The sequence below is a fragment of the Neoarius graeffei genome, chromosome 6, assembly GCF_027579695.1.
Source record: "Neoarius graeffei isolate fNeoGra1 chromosome 6, fNeoGra1.pri, whole genome shotgun sequence".
NCBI classification, from domain to species: Eukaryota; Metazoa; Chordata; class Actinopteri; order Siluriformes; family Ariidae; genus Neoarius; species Neoarius graeffei.
In genome coordinates, this window is record NC_083574.1 from 59,585,070 (window position 1) to 59,606,456 (window position 21,387).

Sequence of the window (21,387 nt, forward strand, 5' to 3'; positions counted from 1 at the left end):
GATTTCTTGATATCAGCCACTTCCTCTATCTGACGGTGGTACATGCCATGTAGGGGTTTGTCTCTCCAGGTTGTCTGTTCCTCCTCCTCCTCTGCACTCTCATCAGGGTTCTGCTGCCTGAGACATTCACTTAGCAGTTCATCCTTTGGGGCCATCTTTCTGATGTATTCTCGGATTTTCGATGTTTCATCCTGGACCGTGGTCTTGACGCTCACTAGCCCTCGGCCTCCCTCTTTCCGCTTAGTGTATAGTCTCAGGGTGCTGGACTTGGGGTGGAACCCTCCATGCATGGTGAGGAGCTTTCTAGTCTTGATATCTGTGGCTTCTATCTCCTCCTTTGGCCAGTTTATGATACCAGCGGGGTATCTGATGACTGGTAGTGCGTACATGTTGATGGCTCGGACCTTGTTCTTACCATTCAGCTGACTTTTCAGGACCTGCCTTACTCTCTGGAGGTATTTGGCTGTGGTTGACTTCCTTGTGGCCTCTTCATGGTTTCCATTAGCCTGTGGGATGCCAAGGTACTTGTAGCTGTCTTGGATATCACCTATGTTGCCCTCTGGTAGGTCAATCCCCTCAGTCCGGATCATCTTGCCTCTCTTTGAGACCATCCGGCCACACTTGTCCAATCCGAATGACATCCCTATGTCATCGCTGTAGATCCGGGTGGTGTGGATCAGCGAGTCTATTTCTCGCTCGTTCCTGGCATACAGCTTGATGTCATCCATGTAGAGCAGGTGGCTGATTGTTGCCCCACTACGGAATCGGTACCCGTAGCCGCTCTTCGTGATGATCCGACTGAGGGGGTTCAGGCCTATGCAGAACAGCAGTGGTGATAGCGCATCTCCTTGGTATATGCCGCACTTGATGTTGACTTGGGCAGTGGGTTTTGAGTTGGTCTCTAGGGTTGTCTTCCACATTTCCATTGAGTTCTGTATGAAGGTCCTTAGGTTCCTGTTGATCTTATACAGTTCCAGACATTCCAGTATCCATGTGTGTGGCATTGAGTCGTAGGCTTTCTTGTAGTCAATCCAGGCAGTGCACAGGTTGGTCTGTCTCTTCTTACAGTCTCGGGCGACTGTTCTATCGGCCAGTAGCTGGTGCTTGGCTCCTCTGGTGTTACTGCCAATTCCTTTCTGTGCCTCGCTCATGTATTGAGCCACATGCTTACTCATTTTTGCCGCAATGATGCCTGACAGGGCCTTCCATGTTGTGCAGAGACAGGTAATTGGCCGGTAGTTGGATGGGATGGGTCCCTTCTGGGGGTCCTTCATGATTAGGACTGTCCTGCCTTGGGTTAGCCATTCTGGGTGGGTTCCATCCCTCAGCAGCTGGTTCATCTGTGCTGCTAGGCGTTCATGGAGTGCAGTTAGCTTCTTCAGCCAGTACGTATGGATCATATCGGGGCCTGGTGCTGTCCAGCTCTTCATCTTTGACACTCTTTCTTGGACGTCTGCCATTGAGATGGTTACTGGTTCTTGCTCTGGGAGGTTGCTGTGGTCAGCTCTTAGGTCCACTAACCATTGGGCATCGGTGTTGTGTGATGCCTTTCTTTCCCATATGTCTTTCCAGTATTTTTCCACCTCAGCTCTTGGTGGGTCTGACCGGTTGTTGTTCCCCTGCCATTGAGAGTACACCTTGGCTGGTTCAGTGGAGAACAGCTTGTTTATTCTCCTGGCCTCTCCTTCCTTGGTGTATCTCCTCAACCGGGTGGCCAGAGCTGTTAGTCGCTGTTTGGCAGTTTCGAGTGCCTCTGGTATGGAGAGTGAGTTGTACTTCCTGGGTGCCCCTTTACTGTGTATCAGCTTGTTGGTCTCAGTGATGGTTCTTGTGGAGATTGTCTTCAGAGCAGCATTCACATCTACTAGTAGATCTTCTGAAGGTACTTGGCAACTCAGCTTCGGTATTCGTCGGGGGCTCCAGGTTTCCAGTTGGGTCACGATCTTCCTTCTCAGGTCAGCAGCTCTTGTGTTGAGGCTGTTAGCTGTTGGGGCTTGGTACCCAATCTCTGGTTGTGGGGGTGATGACATCTCCCCGCTGACCTGTCTTCCTGGCTCCCCCTTGCCGTAGCATCGTTGTTGTATTTCATTAATCTCTAGTTGTGATAGCAGATTTCGATTATGGATGTTGGAACACTGGGCTAATAGCTGTTTCTTTGTTAGCCTTGATTGTGGGTTTCGAAGTATCCAATGGTCCCACATTCTCTGCATGTATCCCCTCTCTCTGGGATTGCTTGTATAGTAGCATTCCAGCAAATCCGTATTTTCTGTCCTTGTCCATCGATGTCTTGTTCCAGTAGCCCATTTCTCATCAGTTTGCCCTGGTTCCCTAGCAACTGACGCAGACCTTGTTGACCCGGGCGACGTCTGAGCCGGTATGACTCTATCAGTTATGTTTTCACTCATTCCTGATATATCATGAGGGGTTTTGCCTAAGGGCCCTTACTGGATGATGTTTTGCCCCGACCGGGATTCGAACCCCGATCTCCTGCGTCGTAGTCAGTGAGCATTACCACTGTACTATCCAGCTGATATAAATATATATATAAAATGTGTGTATATATATATATATATATATAAAATGTGTGTGTGTATATATATATATATATATATATATATATAAAATGTATATATGTATGTATAATTTTATTTTATTTTTTTAAGATTTATTTATAAGATTATCAAAAATTTTATAAATGTTTGCCAGCATTTCTCAGGAGAATAGCATTAATTTTACAGCATGGAAAAATAACGATAGTCTTCACAGCGAAAGCGAGTTTTACTACCCTGAGGAAGAAGAAATAAAAGAAAACATTTCAGGAGAAAGCTAAAAACCTGTAATTGTTGCTAACGCTGAGCAAAAACATGGCTGAATCCTGAATGACTCCTGTTTGTATAAATGGGGGACTACATAGGCGGCAAAATGTAGGGGTTTTTTTCCTGCCATGGAAGTGCACTTGTATACCGAGGAGGAAGCAATTTGCATTACAGCCGTGAATGAGGATTCAAAATGGCGGCTCAGCTCGGTTTTCCCTTTCGGGCGCTCTCGTTTTCTGTTAGAATTTGGTAAAGAAAAAATTAAATATATTATTGCTTGGGACAATGGCCCAATCAAATCACTGATCCTTCATTGCTGTCCAAGATGCACTGAGACGCATTCACGTTCACACGACAAATGTGACATGGCCATATGCATCCCAGACCACCTCCAAATATGGTTTGAGAGGTCGGATCTTGATGCGTCTTCAAGATGAGTTTGACCCCATTCCCCCCTGCATAGTACCGACCACCTGTGATCCAGGACACATTTCGATACCATGTGTGAATGAGATCTAAAGCTACAGTCACACTATTACAGCTCACGATGGTTTGCGATGGGTTATCGATGAAAATGAGGTGTTTTGGTGACGATGTATGCCGATATACAGGTGAACTAAAAGTTGTGGTCACAAAGCAGGTGAACACTTGACTGTCACGCTTGCTCACAGGACCCAGTCATTATGGGAAACACTTGATATTGATTTGAGTGCAGTCAGCTCTCGCATAAAAGGATACTGTTTTCAGAGAGGCTTTATGAAGTGTTATCGTTATCGTGGTCACGATTGTTTCTAGCCATGTTTATGACTCCGGTTAAATACTCTGCTTTCTGTTTTGCTTTTAGTTTCGTTTGAGTTTTGTTACTCTGGCCTTGCCTTCCGTTTTGTTTTTGTACACATCATGCCTGCTAATAAACACTCTTCTTGCATTTCCATCCGTCTACTGACACATACCTGACAGAATACTTCGCAAAGTCTCTGTGAAAACAGCGTCCTTATATGCGCGTGCTGATCGCACTCAAATCAGCATCAGGTGTTTCCCATAACAACTGGGTCCCAAGTGTGTGCACAACGTGCTCCGAAGGATCCCTGAATGTAAATGCACTTTTTAAGTCTCGGTGAAGGTTAGGCTACGCCGAGCCACTGTGTTGACAAGGCTCCCGCGAGCATCAGGGACATGGATTTGAGACAAATACATCTCAAGAGGCTTAACGAAGGTTCTCCGAGCTTCGGGAAGTAAAAAAAAAAAAAACTTGTGAAGCTCGGAAAACATTCTCTGCGCATCGCACGATTAGTGGTGATGCTGCCAAGTATTCGCAAACCCATCGCGAGTTGTAGTGTGACCAGGGCCTAAGACACACTTTAGCAGATGGTCACTTCTAGCCTTCAGCAGATGATTTGTGTGCTGGTGGAGAAGTGAGTTCAACCAGAGATGTTAATCATGATGATGCATCATTTGACAACAGGCTGGCTCTTTAAGGGTAACGTTGGCTAGACACTGTTCATCTGTGTGAGCCGGTTCTCTTTTTTTTTTTTTTTGTAGATGTAGCCAAATCGTTACTCTACAGCTTCATTTTCATAAAAATGCTTCCATGGAGATGTCTTTTTGAACATCTGAGCTCTTTGTTTGTGTGAATGGTGAGATGTGGGTTTGACTCCCAGCTGTGTGTATTAGGCAGCATGAACGGAGGAATCCGCCTGAAGATATACTGCACATAGTCAAGTTTTATTAGAAGAGGCAATCACTTATTAGAATAAGAGGAAATTAATCTTCCGAATGAAGCTTGGACAGCTGGCACAATAACTTTTAATGAAGGGATGAGCCATTTGGGAGCTGAAAGAGTCCGCTCTTTATTGGGGAATTGAGCCAAATGGTCTGACTCACTTAAAAGAGCTGAATTGTAGTCTATTCAACTGTGCTTAAACTGTGCGTGTCTGCTCTGTTTTCAGGTTTTGACTTCAAACACTCATGCTGAAATCATGAGGTATTAAGTCAAAATAATGACCTAATATCTTGAAATAACAAGTCATTAAGGCCATGTTCACACAGCAAGCAGAAGTGGCTCAAATCTCTTCACATTGTTTTGTTTAAAATGTGGCCTATACCATATGCCGCTTTTCCACTACAAACGCGGCTGAGCCGTGCCGTGCCGAGTCGAGCTGAGTCGGGCTGAGCGGGGCTGTTGGAGTTGCATTTCGACTACAACCGCGCTGAACCGTGCTGGCTGGAAGTGGGTGGACACATTGGGTGGAGTTAGCGAAAGTGGGTGGACGTCACGTGATGTCGTTAAGCAGCGCAAACAGTGACATCAGTGACAGTGGCGGAACAAGTCAGAGCCGGGCCGGGGGCGGGGCAAATGACCGGGCCCTTTATTAAAGCTTATCATAACATCATTTTAGGCTACAAAATGTCCGCAACTGCGGTGTTTACCAATTTCAACACTACCGGGTGCAACTATGTTATTTAGTACATCAAGTCCTTCAAACGAACATGTAACTCAGAAACAAAAAACATTAGGATACTGTACATGGCTCATAATAAAACATCAATAGCCTATACTGCGCACATTATTTGAAGGGCATACGAATGAGCGCTCAGAGTGGTGACAGGAAGAGTCAGAAATAAAAGGAGGGCGGTGCAAACCTCACTGAATGCACTGTGTTTACCAATTTCAACACTACGGGGTGCAACTATGTTATTTTGTACATTAAGTCCTTCAAACGAGCATGTAACTCAGAAACAAAAAAACATTAGGCGACATACTGTACATGGCTCATAATAAAACATCAATAGCCTACTGCGCGCATTATTTGAAGGGCATACGACAAGCCTTGCGCTCCGCGAACTCGTCCACGATGCTCTGTATGTCACTGATTCAGTGAGCTTTTAAGCGGTAGTCTCACGACCCGAATAGTAAACAATAAACATGGAGGACATGGAGTCGTTAGTGTTGCTGGTCTTGGTGCTGTGGCTTGTTGTCACCGACAACGCCAACAGATACTGGCAAGAGCGTATAGATGAGGCGAGGCGCATAAGGCTTCAGAAATTCTCGCAATTCGTAATTATTCTTCTTCCGGGTTTGCGGTGTTTACAGATCCCAGCGCGCTCGCGGGGCGTGTGTGGGCATGTGAGGACACTCCTCCTCACCAATCAGTGCACAGGGGAGTGTCTGCTCACGCCCCTAGCCTCACTCGGCACGGTTTGGCTCGCTTCAGCCCCACTCCAAAACGGTGCGAGTTTTAGGGGCTAAGCAGGGCTGAAACGAGCTGAGTCGTGCTGGTTTTTGGTAGTCGAAACGCGAGCCGTGTCGGGCTGAAGTGAGCTGAAGCGAGCTGAAGTGAGCTGAAAAAGGGTAGTGGAAAAGGGCCATTACATTAGTCTGAACAGACCATGATCCTAAACAGACCCACGTATGCAAAGGAACAACATGTCATGCGCTGAGTTCAAGCCCACGATTAAAAAGGGCATGTGATTCAGCCACGGCCATGCCTTTGGTTCGTGTCCTTGGTTTCTTTAAATTTTGCTTTTAAACTTTTAACGTTCCTTTGGCACTGCAGCCAGGTTCTCGTATGGCCACATTTAGCCATTTCTTTTGAGATCTCTTCAAACCACTGAGCTCTGTATAAAATCTGTAGAGCTCATAGCCTATTCCCCGCTGTAGAGACAAGTGACGCCATCTGGCCGCCATCTTACCACTCACATAGTGTGTATTTGGTTTGTGTTTTAAACCGTCGTATCCGATCAAATTTACCCCAAGAAATGTATCTCCTGACTTTCCCCCCTTTTCATGACGACCTCTTATTTTCTCACCTTTACCCCCATTCCTTACATATTTTTATAGCACTCCGCTTCACTGTTAGTTTTTTTCCTTTTCCAGTTCAGTCTCTGATCATTTTTCTTTTTGAACGGCTCTTTTACTACTATAATTATTTCAACGGAGATTACAGGTAGTCGTCGACTTACGACTGCGTTTGGTTACGACTGACCGGTCGTAAACCGATCTGGTCGTAAGTCGGCCTATGTTAAATGAACGTAAGTATATTGTGATGTGTAATGATATTGTAATCATCTTCAAGTCTTATTTTATCAACATTTTCTTATTTCATTACCTTGGCTCATTATTTGGTTTAAGTCAAACACTGCATACTACACTGCGTACAGTACAATTCGTTTAATATGTGCAAAATAAAAAATACGAAATACAGGTGTGAAAAATAGAAAACATTTTAGTTTGAAACATACCAAAATACAAATGTAAAACATAGCAAAATACAAAACTTAGTGATCGCTGGCATCACTGGTGCTTGGCTGTGGGTCGTCTACGTCATCATCAGCTGTTGCAGCGCTCGGGCTGGCGGGAGCATTTGCTCGTTTTATAAACCAGGAGCTGGGGCGGAAACTGTATGACGGAGTGCACGAGGGAGCGCGAGAGAGACTGCGCATGTGCTTGGAGCTGGGGCGGAAACTGTTGTACGCGGCGAGAGGCGCTGCCGGGAGCTGGGGCGGAAACTGTCGTACGCTCAGCTAGCTCAGCTGGGAAACACTTGCCAGTCATAACCAGACGGTCGTAAAGTCGATCGGTCATAAGTCGCATAGGTCGTAAGTCGACGACTACCTGTATTTCAGTTTTTCTTTTCTGTCTGTCTGTCTGTCTGTCATACCAACACAAAGGCTGTACAATACTTCCTTTCTATTTAGGACAGTTGCTGAAACAGGATTATTTTCTCATGTTATTTTCCATTTTCACGTCATTCTCACAGTCATGTCTTCACAGTATTTATTGGTCACATAATTCACTGTCGTTTCAGACACAAACGATTCAATTTTGATGCTTTTTCTTTTTAAGACCACGCAGTCTTTAGCAAATGGGGTCACCTTTAATGTGGTAAACAAATGCAATGAGAACTACAGTGTCCGACAGTATGGATGCCGGATGCAGCATCTTCCCAAATGCTTCAGTGAGAAGGTGACTGGACTGGACCCACACTCGGCAAACAGTTAACAAAACTCCTCTTGTATAGGTAGGAATGGTTTCATTTTCCAATAATTCTGATAAAAGTTGCATTTGTTTGTCACATTGCTTGCCAAGTTGTATTTCTCATTGCATTTGTTTACCACATTAAAGGTTACCCCATTTGCTAAAGACTGCGTGGTCTTAAAGAAAAAGCATCAAAATTGAATCGTTTGTGTCTAAAATGACAGTGAATTATGTGACCAGTAAATACTGTGAAGACATGACTGTGAGAATGATGTGAAAATGGCAAATAACATGAGAAAATAATCCTGTTTCAGCAACTGTCCTAAATAGAAAGGAAGTATTGTACAGCCTTTTGGTGATGATACACGGGGCAACTTTTTGGGCAATGTTGCCGAGCAATGTTGCTGGGCAATTGCGTTTTGACTGTTTTCTATTGAGATTGGGCAACATTGTTTCTTTCTGAATGGTTTTGATAATCTCTGGCAACTTTTTGAGATAAGCCAATCAGAACGCGAGTATCGAGTCATGTGACCTCCGGTGAGGTTCGGATCAGAAATTTCAAACAAATATGGCGGCCGCTCAGTGTCAGTGGAGTGAAGAGATGGAGAGACTCCTCATCTGTTTTTACGCCGGTAAGTTATTTTAATATTCTATATGGAGGAATTTACCTCACCAAAGCTCTAAAAAAAAACAACAGACAGCTTGATTAAATGGTCACAGCAAAAATTAAGACATCGATTTTTTTTTTTTTTTAGCTAACTGTAAACTGCCGTTGCTAACTGTTGTTGCCCATTGTTAGTTGCCCTGAAAAGTTGCCCTGTGTCTCACCTAGTTGCCCGTTGCCAGCAACATTGCTCGGCAACATTGCCCAAAAAGTTGCCCCGTGTATCATCACCATTTGTGTTGGTATAATAATGAATGAATAAATAAATAAATAGAAAGGAAGAACTATATGAAAAAGAAACATGCACTGTGTAAGAGGAAAACTGAAATGATCTCCGTAAAAATAATTAGTCAGAAAAGAGCTGTCCAAAAAGAAAAATTATCAGACTGAAAAGGTGATGATACACGGGGCAACTTTTTGGGCAATGTTGCCGAGCAATGTTGCTGACAACGGGCAACTAGGTGAGACACAGGGCAACTTTTCAGGGCAACTAACAATGGGCAACAACAGTTAGCAACGGCAGTTTACAGTTAGCTAAAAAAAAAAATCGATGTCTTAATTTTTGCTGTGACCATTTAATCAAGCTGTCTGTTGTTTTTTAGAGCTTTGGTGAGGTAAATTCCTCCATATAGAATATTAAAATAACAACTTACCGGCGTAAAAACAGATGAGGAGTCTCTCCATCTCTTCACTCCACTGACACTGAGCGGCCGCCATATTTGTTTGAAATTTCTGATCCGAACCTCACCGGAGGTCACATGACTCGATACTCGCGTTCTGATTGGCTTATCTCAAAAAGTTGCCAGAGATTATCAAAACCATTCAGAAAGAAACAATGTTGCCCAATCTCAATAGAAAAGAGTCAAAACGCAATTGCCCAGCAACATTGCTCGGCAACATTGCCCAAAAAGTTGCCCCGTGTATCATCACCAAAAAAGGAAAAAAATAACAACAGTGAAGGGGAGTGCTATAAAGATATGTAAGGAATGGAGATAAAATGGAGAAAATAAGAAAAGGTAATTGGGGGGGTCAGGAGATGCACATTACCTTACATGATCTTAATATCCAGCGCAGCACGGGGAGCAGTTGGGGGTGAGGTGCCTTGCTCAAGGGCACTTCAGGGCACCCTGCTGGTCCAGGGAATCGAACCATCGGCCTTTTGGTCCCAAAGCTGCTTCTCTAACCATGAGACCATGACTTCCCCCACAAGGAAACATGGAGCAGATCTGTTCTGCAACTAATCAACCTTAACCTTCTCCTCTTTTCTGAACAAGTTCCCGTGACACCTTCTTTTAATTTTCCTCGTACAGCAACATCACCCCAAATGTTTGAGGTCCATTACCGAACTATCTCACCACTGAAATCCTCCTTCAAGGTAATCCTCATTTTTCTTTCCCAGTCGCCCTAAATTATGACAAATGGCAAGGTGGAATGACGTAAAAATAGCATGAATTCCAGTCTTCCAGTTCAACCAGATGTTGCCACGTATCGAATACGTAGCGGATTTCAGTACCACAAATGAAAGTGGCCTAAATAGGAAATGAAAATTTCAGATTCAGTATGAGGGTTTTTTTTTTGTTTGTTTGTTTTTCCCCTGCTCACAAACCCATGCAAATAACAAATCTGTCACATTTGAAGAAAAATATTAGGTTTTTATCAGGGCTTTGAACCAGAATTTTTTTTCCTGTTGGTTCGTTCCGAACAGAAACGGAATTTTAACGTTTCCGGTTTTGGGTTCCACCATTAAATAGACGTTCCCGAACCGGTTAGAACAAAAAAATTTCGTTCCCGGAACGGTTAATTACGTTCCCTGTCAGCTGTTTAACAAATGGCTATAAAATTATGTCTCTGTCTCATCCAGCTTAAGCCAAATGTAGGCTAATTCTATTACAACCTTCATTAAATAAGACAAGAAATAATTCAAAACAATTATTATTTCAAATGTTGGCGATTTGGATTCTCAGTATGTCTTCCCATCGACACAAACAGAAAAAGTGCCAAAAATTAAAGATAATTCGTTTAGTGTGTTACCAAAGGCTAGTCAGGCCCTATGCATTGATAGGCTAACAGAGGTTAACGTCATTTAATGTTCGCGAGCCTCTCATTAACGTGGACAAATATATTGAGATCGTGTTTGAAATTGACGTTTTTGAATAACGATAGACTGCAATATTTACCTCTTATTTAAGATGTGGAGACGTGATAGTTGTCCACCCTCCCGCTCTCTCCATTCAGTCAGCGAACGTCTAGTGAACGTCACACAGGAAGTGAACCCCAGCGGGTCATAGAAACTTGCGCAGGAGAAGAATGACTTTTTTATTTGTAGGCTACGGAAACTTTGAGGAACGAAATCAAAACCGGTATTAACCGGTTACCATTATTTTTAAAAAGCGTTTCTGTTCCGGAACATAAAAAATAAAGTTTCTGGTTTCGTTTCTGTTCCATGTGAAATAGAAAAAGTTTCTGGTTTCGTTTCTGTTCCATGTGAAATAGAAAAAGTTCCTGGTTTTCGTTTTCGTTCCTTGAACCGGTTCAAAGCCCTGGTTTTTATGAATGTATCCCAAGTCAAAATAATGAGATGTTGAAATAACAGCATGGTACTTTTTAACATTGTTCCACGACTTGGGCTTTTGTACCATGTCACACCCGAGTTATGTTATGGCACAAGACTTCTGACAACACCTTAGGTGGCTTTATTTTTATTGAAGTTGGCAGATGTCACAGTAGAGCGCCATACTTTAGAGAATATTACCATATTGCATCAACCTGATTTTGATGGCGTTTGCGACTGTACGACATCTGTACTTGGTTGTACCACCACAGCATACCTGATTGTAAGTGCAAGGCAACATACCTCATAAACACTTGACTACCGGCCAACGAAATTAGTATCTTTTATGTACACAAGATAGCTGGGTTTTTATCCAGCGCTTATTTTTAGTTTGCTTTTTAAAAAAAATAACGTGGGATTATTTACTAACACATTTTACACTTATCGGGAGCTCCGTTTTTAAGTCCTTTCCACGCCACGTGGCGCATAGGGTGGCACCGATCTCCGTTTCCGTAGCCCTCGGCCTCTCGCCTGTTACATAGCTAGGGTTACAGTGGGGGGCTAGTCCTCTGGTAACCGCGAGAGTTTGACTCCCCACTCACATCTGTATTGCAGCATGCCTTGCCAGACGGCAGTAGGTAACATTTTTACGATGGTCTTTGGTACGACCCGACCGTGAGTAGAACTCGCAATCTCCCGATCGAGAGACGGACACGCTACCACTAGGCCAACTCGTGGTTAGTGCCATTTTTTAGCCAGTGCCTAAATATGTATATTAACTGATAGCAGACTAATCATCTATAATACAGTGCCCTCCACATTTATTGGCACCCCTTGTAAAGATTAGTAAAATGAGTTAGAAAAAAAAATCAACCTTTTGGTGAAGTTGCTTCATCTCACACTGAAAAAATGAGAAAAATTCAACCTTTAATTGAAATAAATTTATTCAGGAAAAAAAAATTCCCTCGTCAAGAAAAAAACATGTCCGACAAAAACATGTGGCACTGTTATTGGCACCCCTGTGTTTAATACTTTTATATGGCCACCCTTTGCCAGTAAAACAGCACTGATGGTTCTCCTATTATATTTTATAAGGTTGGAGACACAGAGCAATGCATCTGAGACCGTTCCTCTTTACAGAATCTCTCCACATCATCCAGGGTCCGAGGCCCTCTCTTGTGCTCTCTCCTCTTCAGCTCAGCCCACAGGTTTTCAATGGGGTTCAGGTCAGGGGACTGAGATGGCCAGGGCAGAAGCTTGATTCTGTGGTCAGTGAGCCATTTTTGTGTTGATTTGGACATAATTTATATTTCGGATCATTGACCTGCCGGAAGATCCGATGACGACCCAGTTTTAGTTTTCCTGACCGAGGCAGCCAGATTTTGGTTTAAATGTCCTGATATTTCATGGAGTCCATGATGCCATGTACTCTAACAAGGTTTCCAGGGCTTTCGGAGGAGAAACAGCCCCAAAACATGACAGAAATTCCGCCATATTTTACAGTTGGGATCGCGTTCTTTTCATTATAGCCATCCTTCTTGTTATGCCAAACCTGTCTTGAGTGTTTATTGCCAAAAACTCCATCAGACCATAGAACACAGTTCCTGTCAAAGTTGTAGTAGCCTTTCACAAACTTCAGCTGCTTATATTTGTGGATAACTGACAGAAAAGGATTTTTTTTTTCCTGCCAAACCTTCCAAATGATCTGTTGGCATGGAGGTGGCGTCTGATGGTGGTTTTAGAGACTTGGAAACCCCAAGATTTTACTTTTTCTTATAATTCATCGACAGTGATCCTTGGGAGGGTTGTTTTTTGGGGCCTCTCTTATCCTCCTCCAGGAGACAAAATAAACATGGGTCCTCTTCCAGACAAGTTTGTAACAGTTCCAGTCAGTGTCTTCTTTTTTTTTTTTTTTATATATTTTTCAGGTGAGGAGCTTTTTTTTTTAAATTTAAATTAATATAACCATTCCCTGCCTTATGAAGGTCAACACAATTCTCCCTCATTTGGTTTGTGTGTTCTCTAATCTTTCCCATGTTGATGGATGACTAACCCTGTGTCTGAAATCGCTCACTCGTTCACTACTCCCTAATCCTTATATAGGGAATTACGATATAGAGGACTATATATTGAGCTCATTGGTAAAATGAGGAAAAAAAAACCCCTCTCTTTCAGACACTAGTCCGTCACGCTGGTATTTATGCCATTACCATCACACAATTAAAACGTGCCATATCAGCCGACTGATGGGTTTTCAAAATAATAAATACATGCATGTATTTTTGTGGTAACTCCATATTATACTGAGCGTATTTCCCACATTAATAAATACAAAGTACCTGCATCTTTTCAGTTTTTTTTTTTTTAATCAGGGCTTTGGTTAGTGACTATTGGTTGTACACTACTTTTCGTGATGCATTGTGGGATACTTTGAGTGCACTATATAGGGTGTAATAATCCTCACTATCATTTTGGACAGCACTACAAAATAGCGTCCTCACTATATAGTGCCCTATATATATAGTGAGTAGGGAGCAATTTCGGACACGGGGTAACGGAGGTGACAAATATGTGTCACCTCATATTTGTTCCCCAGTTAATCAGGAAGTCATGGATTACAGCTTGAAAGTTCCTCCACGCTCCCATCAACGCAAAAAAAATTTTACAATTTAAATGCGAACCGTGCTTCAGTTACATTGTGTTCACTATAATTTCCAGAGCTGACAATAATAGTGGTGTCTGTGTTTTGGTTGAAAGTTATTATTTCTTGATGAGGGGTTTGTTTTTCTCCTGAAAAAAATGTATTTCAATTAAAGGTTGGATTTTTCCAATTTTTTTCAGTGTGAGATGAAGCTACTTCACCAAAAGGTGGATTTTTTTTTTTCTAACTCGTTTTACTAATCTTTACAAGAGGTGCCAATAATTGTGGAGGGCACTGTATCAGGTACAGCTAAACATACTACCTACATAGGCTGTCTGCTTACATGTCGAATAAAGGAATAATGAGGATTTAGTGTGTCGATATTAACAATATTGAACCCTTTTGAATAGATAAGCTTAATAGGACATGCTCTCCATGGCAGTACAGTGTGTGTGTGTGTGTGTGTGTGTGTGTGTGAGAGAGAGAGAGACACTTGAGACTTGTCACATTGACAGTCTGTATGACGGATATCACCGAATTGTCTGGACTGCCAAGCTATAAATGTCAGTCAGGGAGTGTTGAAGGATTACAAAGATATCTCTGCTTATTTAGACACATGAATGGCCTGAAGATATCACATGCACACAAAGTGATGTTACATGATCATCTCATCTTTTTCAGGTGTCGGCAGTTTGTGGAGATGGTGAACGGTACAGACAGTGAGGTACGATGCTTTAGTGTCCACTCCCCCAACACCCAGGACAGTTATTCTGGTTCTCCAAGCCTTAGCCCCCGGCACGGAGCCACCAACCCCCACTTGCACAGCACAGGTGATATATGTTGCTTTGTTCCCTCCCCCACTTTTTGTTCTTTTGTATAACATTGAGGACACCTTCACACCAAGTCATTAATATGTGCACTTTTATTTAGCTGAAATATTGGAGTAGGGCCAATGTGGTTGCAAGTGGCCATAATCTACAGTGGTGCTTGAAAGTTTGCAAACCCTTTAGAATTTTCTATATTTCTGCATAAATATGACCTAAAACATCATCAGATTTTTACACAAGTCCTAAAAATAGATAAAGAGAACCCAGTTAAACAAATGAGACAAAAATATTATACTTGGTCATTTATTTATTGAGGAAAATGATCCAATATTACATATCTGTGAGTGGCAAAAGTATGTGAACCTCTCGGATTATCAGTTAATTTGAAGGTGAAATTAGAGTCAGGTGTTTTCAATCAATGGGATGACAATCAGGTGTGAGTGGGCACCCTGTTTTATTTAAAGAACAGGGATCTATCAAAGTCTGATCTTCACAACACATGTTTGTGGAAGTGTATCATGGCACGAACAAAGGAGATTTCTGAGGACCTCAGAAAAAGCGTTGTTGATGCTCATCAGGCTGGAAAAGGTTCCAAAACCATCTCTAAAGAGTTTGGACTCCACCAATCCACAGTCAGACAGATTGTGTAGAAATGGAGGAAATTCAAGACCATTGTTACCCTCCCCAGGAGTGGTCGACCAACAAAGATCACTCCAAGAGCAAGGTGTGTAATAGTCGGCGAGGCCACAAAGGACCCCAGGGTAACTTCTAAGCAACTGAAGGCCTCTCTCACATTGGCTAATGTTGATGTTCATGAGTCCACCATCAGGAGAACACTGAACAACAATGGTGTGCATGGCAGGGCTGCAAGGAGAAAGCTACTGCTCTCCAAAAAGAACATTGCTGCTCAGCTGCAGTTTGCTAAAGATCACGTGGACAAGCCAGAAGGCTATTGGAAAAATGTTTTGTGGACGGATGAGATCAAAATAGAACTTTTTGGTTTAAATGAGAAGCGTTATGTTTGGAGAAAGGAAAACACTGCATTCCAGCATAAGAACCTTATCCCATCTGTGACACATGACGGTGGTAGTATCATGGTTTGGGCCTGTTTTGCTGCATCTGGGCCAGGACGGCTTGCCATCATTGATGGAACAATGAATTCTGAATTATACCAGCGAATTCTAAAGGAAAATGTCAGGACATCTGTCCATGAACTGAATCTCAAGAGAAGGTGAGTCATGCAGCAAGACAACGACCCTAAGCACACAAGCCGTTCTACCAAAGAATGCTTAAAGAAGAATAAAGTTCATGTTTTGGAATGGCCAAGTCAAAGTCCTGACCTTAATCCAATCAAAATGTTGTAGAAGGACCTGAAGTGAGCAGTTCATGTGAGGAAACCCACCAACATCCCAGAGTTGAAGCTGTTCTGTATGGAGGAATGGGCTAAAATTCCTCCAAGCCGGTGTGCAGGACTGATCAACAGTTACCGGAAACATTTAGTTGCAGTTATTGCTGCACAAGGGGGTCACACCAGATACTGAAAGCAAAGGCTCACATACTTTTGCCACTCACAGATATGTAATATCGGATCATTTTCCTCAATAAATAAATGACTAAGTAGAATATTTTTTGTCTCATTTGTTTAACTGGGTTCTCTTTGTCTACTTTTAGGACTTGTGAAAATCTGATGATGTTTTGGGTCATATTTATGCAGAAATATAGAACATTCTAAAGGGTTCACAAACTTTCAAACACCACTGTCTCTAGCAGGAGATTACACAGGAATAGGGTAAAAAAATTGGAGCAGTCAATCAAGTAAAATATTTAATCGTGATAATCATATTAATGTCCACAGTTGACTCATGATTAATCGCACGTTTTTAAAAAAATCTGTTCTAAATGTACCTTAAAGGAATAATTTTCGAGTTTTGGGGTGTGGGAATGGACAGATATGTTTGCTTTATGCAAATGTATATGGCCAGGTCAGGAAGGATAAGGCTGGACATAGAAAAAAATAAGTTTTGTGGGTATTTTATTCCCCTACTGCATTAAAAGAAAAAAAGGAGCATTAACGTTATAATTTTGAGGGTTTAGCACAATTTAGTACAAAAAAAGTGTGAACAAAACAATATTGTATTTGGTTTAGTACAAGTTCTAAAGTCTCTTAGCACAACTCTAAGTTCTTTAGCACGAGATCCAAGAACACTTAATCTTTATTATGAATACTTAATGATCATGTTTAAAGATGTTTGATGAATTAAAAAAATTTTTTTTGATGAAAATTACCAAGATTCCGATCGAAAACGAGCGATTGTATTTCCCCACTCTGCCATCTTGAAACCGCCATGCTAGTCACCAATCCTCCCTCCAAATTATTTAACACAGCACATCCCCTGACCCAGTACACCACTACAGCCAACTTCCAGGTTTGTTTCGTCTTTATTAAAGTGCTAAGCTTAAATGATATCCTATTTGTTATTTACAAATGTTGTCAAGCAGGGCAAGGGGCATAATCCCCCGGTTAATTAATTTGGCAAACGTGTTATTATTGACAGTCAGTTGAATTTGTGGTATGATCAGAAGTGACCGAAGTTATCTATGAAGGGGCCGACAATTCAAGGTTTGTCATGGCTTAACTACGAATATCCAAAGACACCAAAGAATCATATTTTCAATCCACATTTCAGGGATCAACAGCTGATCCAGAACATGCACAGCAGCAGAAATTCCCTCTTCCGGTCCCTAAGCAACCATAATAAACCCCTGCCTACAGTGGGGCAAAAAAGTATTTAGTCAGCCACCAATTGTGCAAGTTCTCCCACTTAAAAAGATGAGAGAGGCCTGTAATTTTCATCATAGGTACACTTCAACTATGAGAGACAGAATGGGGGTAAAGAATCCAGGAAATCACATTGTAGGATTTTTAATGAATTAACTGGTAAATTCCTCAGTAAAATAAGTATTTGGTCACCTACAAACAAGCAAGATTTCTGGCTCTCACAGACGTGTAACTTCTTCTTTAAGAGGCTCCTCTGTCCTCCACTCGTTACTTGTATTAATGGCACCTGTTTGAACTCCTTATCAGTATAAAAGACACCTGTCCACAACCTCAAACAGTCACACTCCAAACTCCACTATGGCCAAGACCAAAGAGCTGTCAAAGGACACCAGAAACAAAATTATAGACCTGCACCAGGCTGGGAAGACTGAATCTGCAATAGGTAAGCAGCTTGGTGTGAAGAAATCAACTGTGGGAGCAATTATTAGAAAATGGAAGACATACAAGACCACTGATAATCTCCCTCGATCTGGGGCTCCACGCAAGATCTCACCCCATGGGGTCAAAATGATCACAAGAACGGTGAGCAAAAATCCCAGAACCACACGGGGGGACCTAGTGAATGACCTGCAGAGAGCTGGGACCAAAGTAACAAAGGCTACCGTCAGTAACACACTACGCCACCAGGGACTCAAATCCTGCAGTGCCAGACGTGTCCCCCTGCTTAAGCCAGTACATGTCCAGGCCCGTCTGAAGTTTGCTAGAGAGCATTTGGATGATCCAGAAGAGGATTGGAAGAATGTCATATGGTCAGATGAAACCAAAATAGAACTTTTTGGTAAAAACTCAACTTGTCGTGTTTGGAGGAGAAAGAATGCTCAGTTGCATCCAAAGAACACCATACCTACTGTGAAGCATGGGGGTGGAAACATCATGCTTTGGGGCTGTTTTTCTGTAAAGGGACCAGGACGACTGATCCGTGTAAAGGAAAGAATGAATGGGGCCATGTATCATGTGATTTTGAGTGAAAACCTCCTTCCATCAGCAAGGGCATTGAAGATGAAACGTGGCTGGGTCTTTCAGCATCACAATGATCCCAAACACACCGCCTGGGCAATGAAGGAGTGGCTTCGTAAGAAGCATTTCAAGGTCCTGGAGTGGCCTAGCCAGTCTCCAGATCTCAACCCCATAGAAAATCTTTGGAGGGAGTTGAAAGTCCGTGTTGCCCAGCGACAGCCCCAAAACATCACTGCTCTAGAGGAGATCTGCATGGAGGAATGGGCCAAAATACCAGCAACAGTGTGTGAAAACCTTGTGAAGACTTACAGAAAATGTTTAACCTCTGTCATTGCCAACAAAGGGTATATAACAAAGTACTGAGATGAACTTTTGTTATTGACCAAATACTTATTTTCCACCATAATTTGCAAATAAATTCTTTAAAAATCAGACAATGTGATTTTCTGCATTCTTTTCCCCCATTCTGTCTCTCATAGTTGAAGTGTACCTATGATGAAAATTACAGGCCTCTCTCATCTTTTTAAGTGGGAGAACTTGCACAATTGGTGACTGACTAAATACTTTTTTGCCCCACTGTATATCAAGATGAGGGTTTTTTTTTTTTAATTGCGAGCATAATCCAGAGTTGTGCTAAAAGACTTTTGTGCTAAATAACCAGATACCTAGTATTTTCCTCTAGTTCTGTATTGAACTTCCAGCCTCAAACTATGCAATAAATTAATTAAACTAAACAAACTCGGTGATATGGACTCTGGACAACAGTACTGGCTCTGTTTAAATGAAGAAAATAAAAAATACAAAACCCAAATAAATACATTTGTTTAGCCATACAGCTCATAAAGATGTTTTCCAGTAAAATGCAGTAACTCACTGGTAAATATATAGCCTGGGAAATCCCATGCTGCTTTGCACAATCGTTCCGATCTGAAAAGACAGCATGGAAACTATGGTCTAAAGGCTCGCCTGAGTTAGGGAGCCAATCAGAGAGTGGGGAGGGGTGGAAAGACGGTGACGCGTACTACTCGACAAACGGAAGCTTGTAGTTTATTTGGGACTGTTTACGGATCACATTTAACATGGCGGCGAGCGATACGAACCAAACTTTCGATCAAGCTTTGTCTTGCACAAACGGCAGTAATCGTTCGGTGCCATTGTTTTCCTATTTTTGTTTTGCCTTCTCTTTCTTTTTCCTTCTCTTCTTCGCCTCTTCGTCTTCTTCGTCGCTCTAACTACGTCACCGGGTACAACTGCCATGATTGGCCATGGGCTACGTATACGCCAAATGATAGACATTCGCAACGTCCAATAAACGGCCGTTGACAATCGTAAACCACACCTCCCCTACGAGAAATTCAATAGGTGGATTCCAGACCATATTTCACTTGTGATATGGTCTGGTGTTAACCAGACTAGTAAATATACAGGTTTAATTCAGGAGCAAATATTGCATTTATAAACACCTTTTAAATAATTCACAAATTTTTCAGCATAAAACAAACTCACTCCAATTTGCAGCCTGCGCACTTACACGCACGTTTGTTTCACTGTCCCTGTGAGGACCTTCTGTTGACAATTATTAACTGCAGTTAATTCATGCTGTGCCTGCACCTCAACCTAACTTTAACCTCAGTAATGAAAAGCAAACTTTTTGGTTCTTATTTTTATTTTTTTAATTTCAATTTAAAAAAAAACAACAACTGCAATTTCCTTATGGGGACTATCCAAATGTCCCCACAAAGTCGAAATTGTCAGATTTTACTGTCCTTGGGGGGACATTTGGTCCCTGCGCACACACCCACCCCCTTCTGGACCTTAACACACACATTTTATGTCAACTGTCAGAATGCAGCAGTATAAGTTGATTCTGTAAATAAGTGTACTTTATCATGACCAGGGATTTTTCTGAAAGTAGGGAGTGTAACTTGGTTTTGAATATTTCATCTTTTTTGTGGTGCAGTCTGGTAACTTCTGGAGCTGCAATTGATCCTTCAAAAGAAATGAAAGAAAGCATTAATTTTAAGTTTGAATATTTTATTCGGCATTTAACACACATTTTATTTACTAACTTAAAATGTTATAAAGTTTTAAATGTAGTTTCTTACTCATGAACCAGAACTTCACAAATCACTGTAATCATCAATAAAATCTTCTACAAATTCCTGCAGTAAAAGCAGAAACCTTAAATTTGAATTTCTAGTGCACTTAAGACAAAACAACAAAATATAAATTGCTGCAATCAAGTCCTATTACACAGAATACATCTTTACTATATACAACAAAGATAACGCGTGAGATTCAGCCGACTCTGAAGATTAATATTATGAAATATACAGTATACAACTGAAAATAATAGATACCTTTAACAAGTTTTGATTTTACGAAATATACATAATGCAAATGTTACATCACAAACTGTTAGGTATCATTTTGATTCTGTTAAGTGCAATAAAGAAGAGTTAAAAACAAGTGAAATGAAGTTACACATGAAAGGAAATGTTCCTGTAGTTACTTGAAATGTAAATACTGTAAACAGTACAAAAAAATTCAATAATAATGATAGTTTATGAAAGTGCTATTTAAGATAATGTAAATCTTGGCAAAAGAGAAACCAATGGAAACCTAAAGAGTGAACGTGATCATCATCATCTTTTACGAACGCGGAAGTGGGCTCTCAGCGCGCCGAGTCCGGTGTGACTGAGGAAAGGGACAAGTTTTATGTTTCATCTAATTTAGGTAATTTAAAAACTTTAATATTGTTTGTCTGTGGGCACATAGGAAAGTGTAAAGTATAAAGTTTCTGTCTATATGTTTATCATGTTGTATGATTAAAAAAAAAAACTTGTGAAGATATTTATCTAAACACATGAGCACCTCGTTCTAAACCTGCCAAACTTCGCCGGCGAAGCTCTCAAAACTCGTAGTATTTTGCTTTCATTCAAGCCTCGTTTTGAAGTCTGACCAATAAGAACGCTACATTTTTGGCAGTAAATTTGATTTTCTCGATTTAACTTCCATATATGGAAAGCGAGACAATTTCTGTCGACAAAAACGTCCACAGAAATGCACAAAATTACTTCAACAAAATTTCACAAAATTTTGGTTAGCACGGGT

At 41.6% G+C, this 21,387-nt stretch overlaps 1 protein-coding gene across 1 annotated transcript in view; it reads left to right on the forward strand.

Annotated features, from left to right (window-relative positions):
* The window catches only part of ranbp10 (RAN binding protein 10), a 182,626-nt gene that overhangs the window by 125,311 nt on the left and 35,928 nt on the right, over positions 1 to 21,387 (forward strand). Inside the window, exon 9 of the mRNA XM_060923938.1 lies at positions 14,332 to 14,480. Coding sequence (XP_060779921.1) covers positions 14,332 to 14,480 — 149 coding nt within the window. The remainder of the gene's footprint in view (positions 1 to 14,331; positions 14,481 to 21,387) is intronic.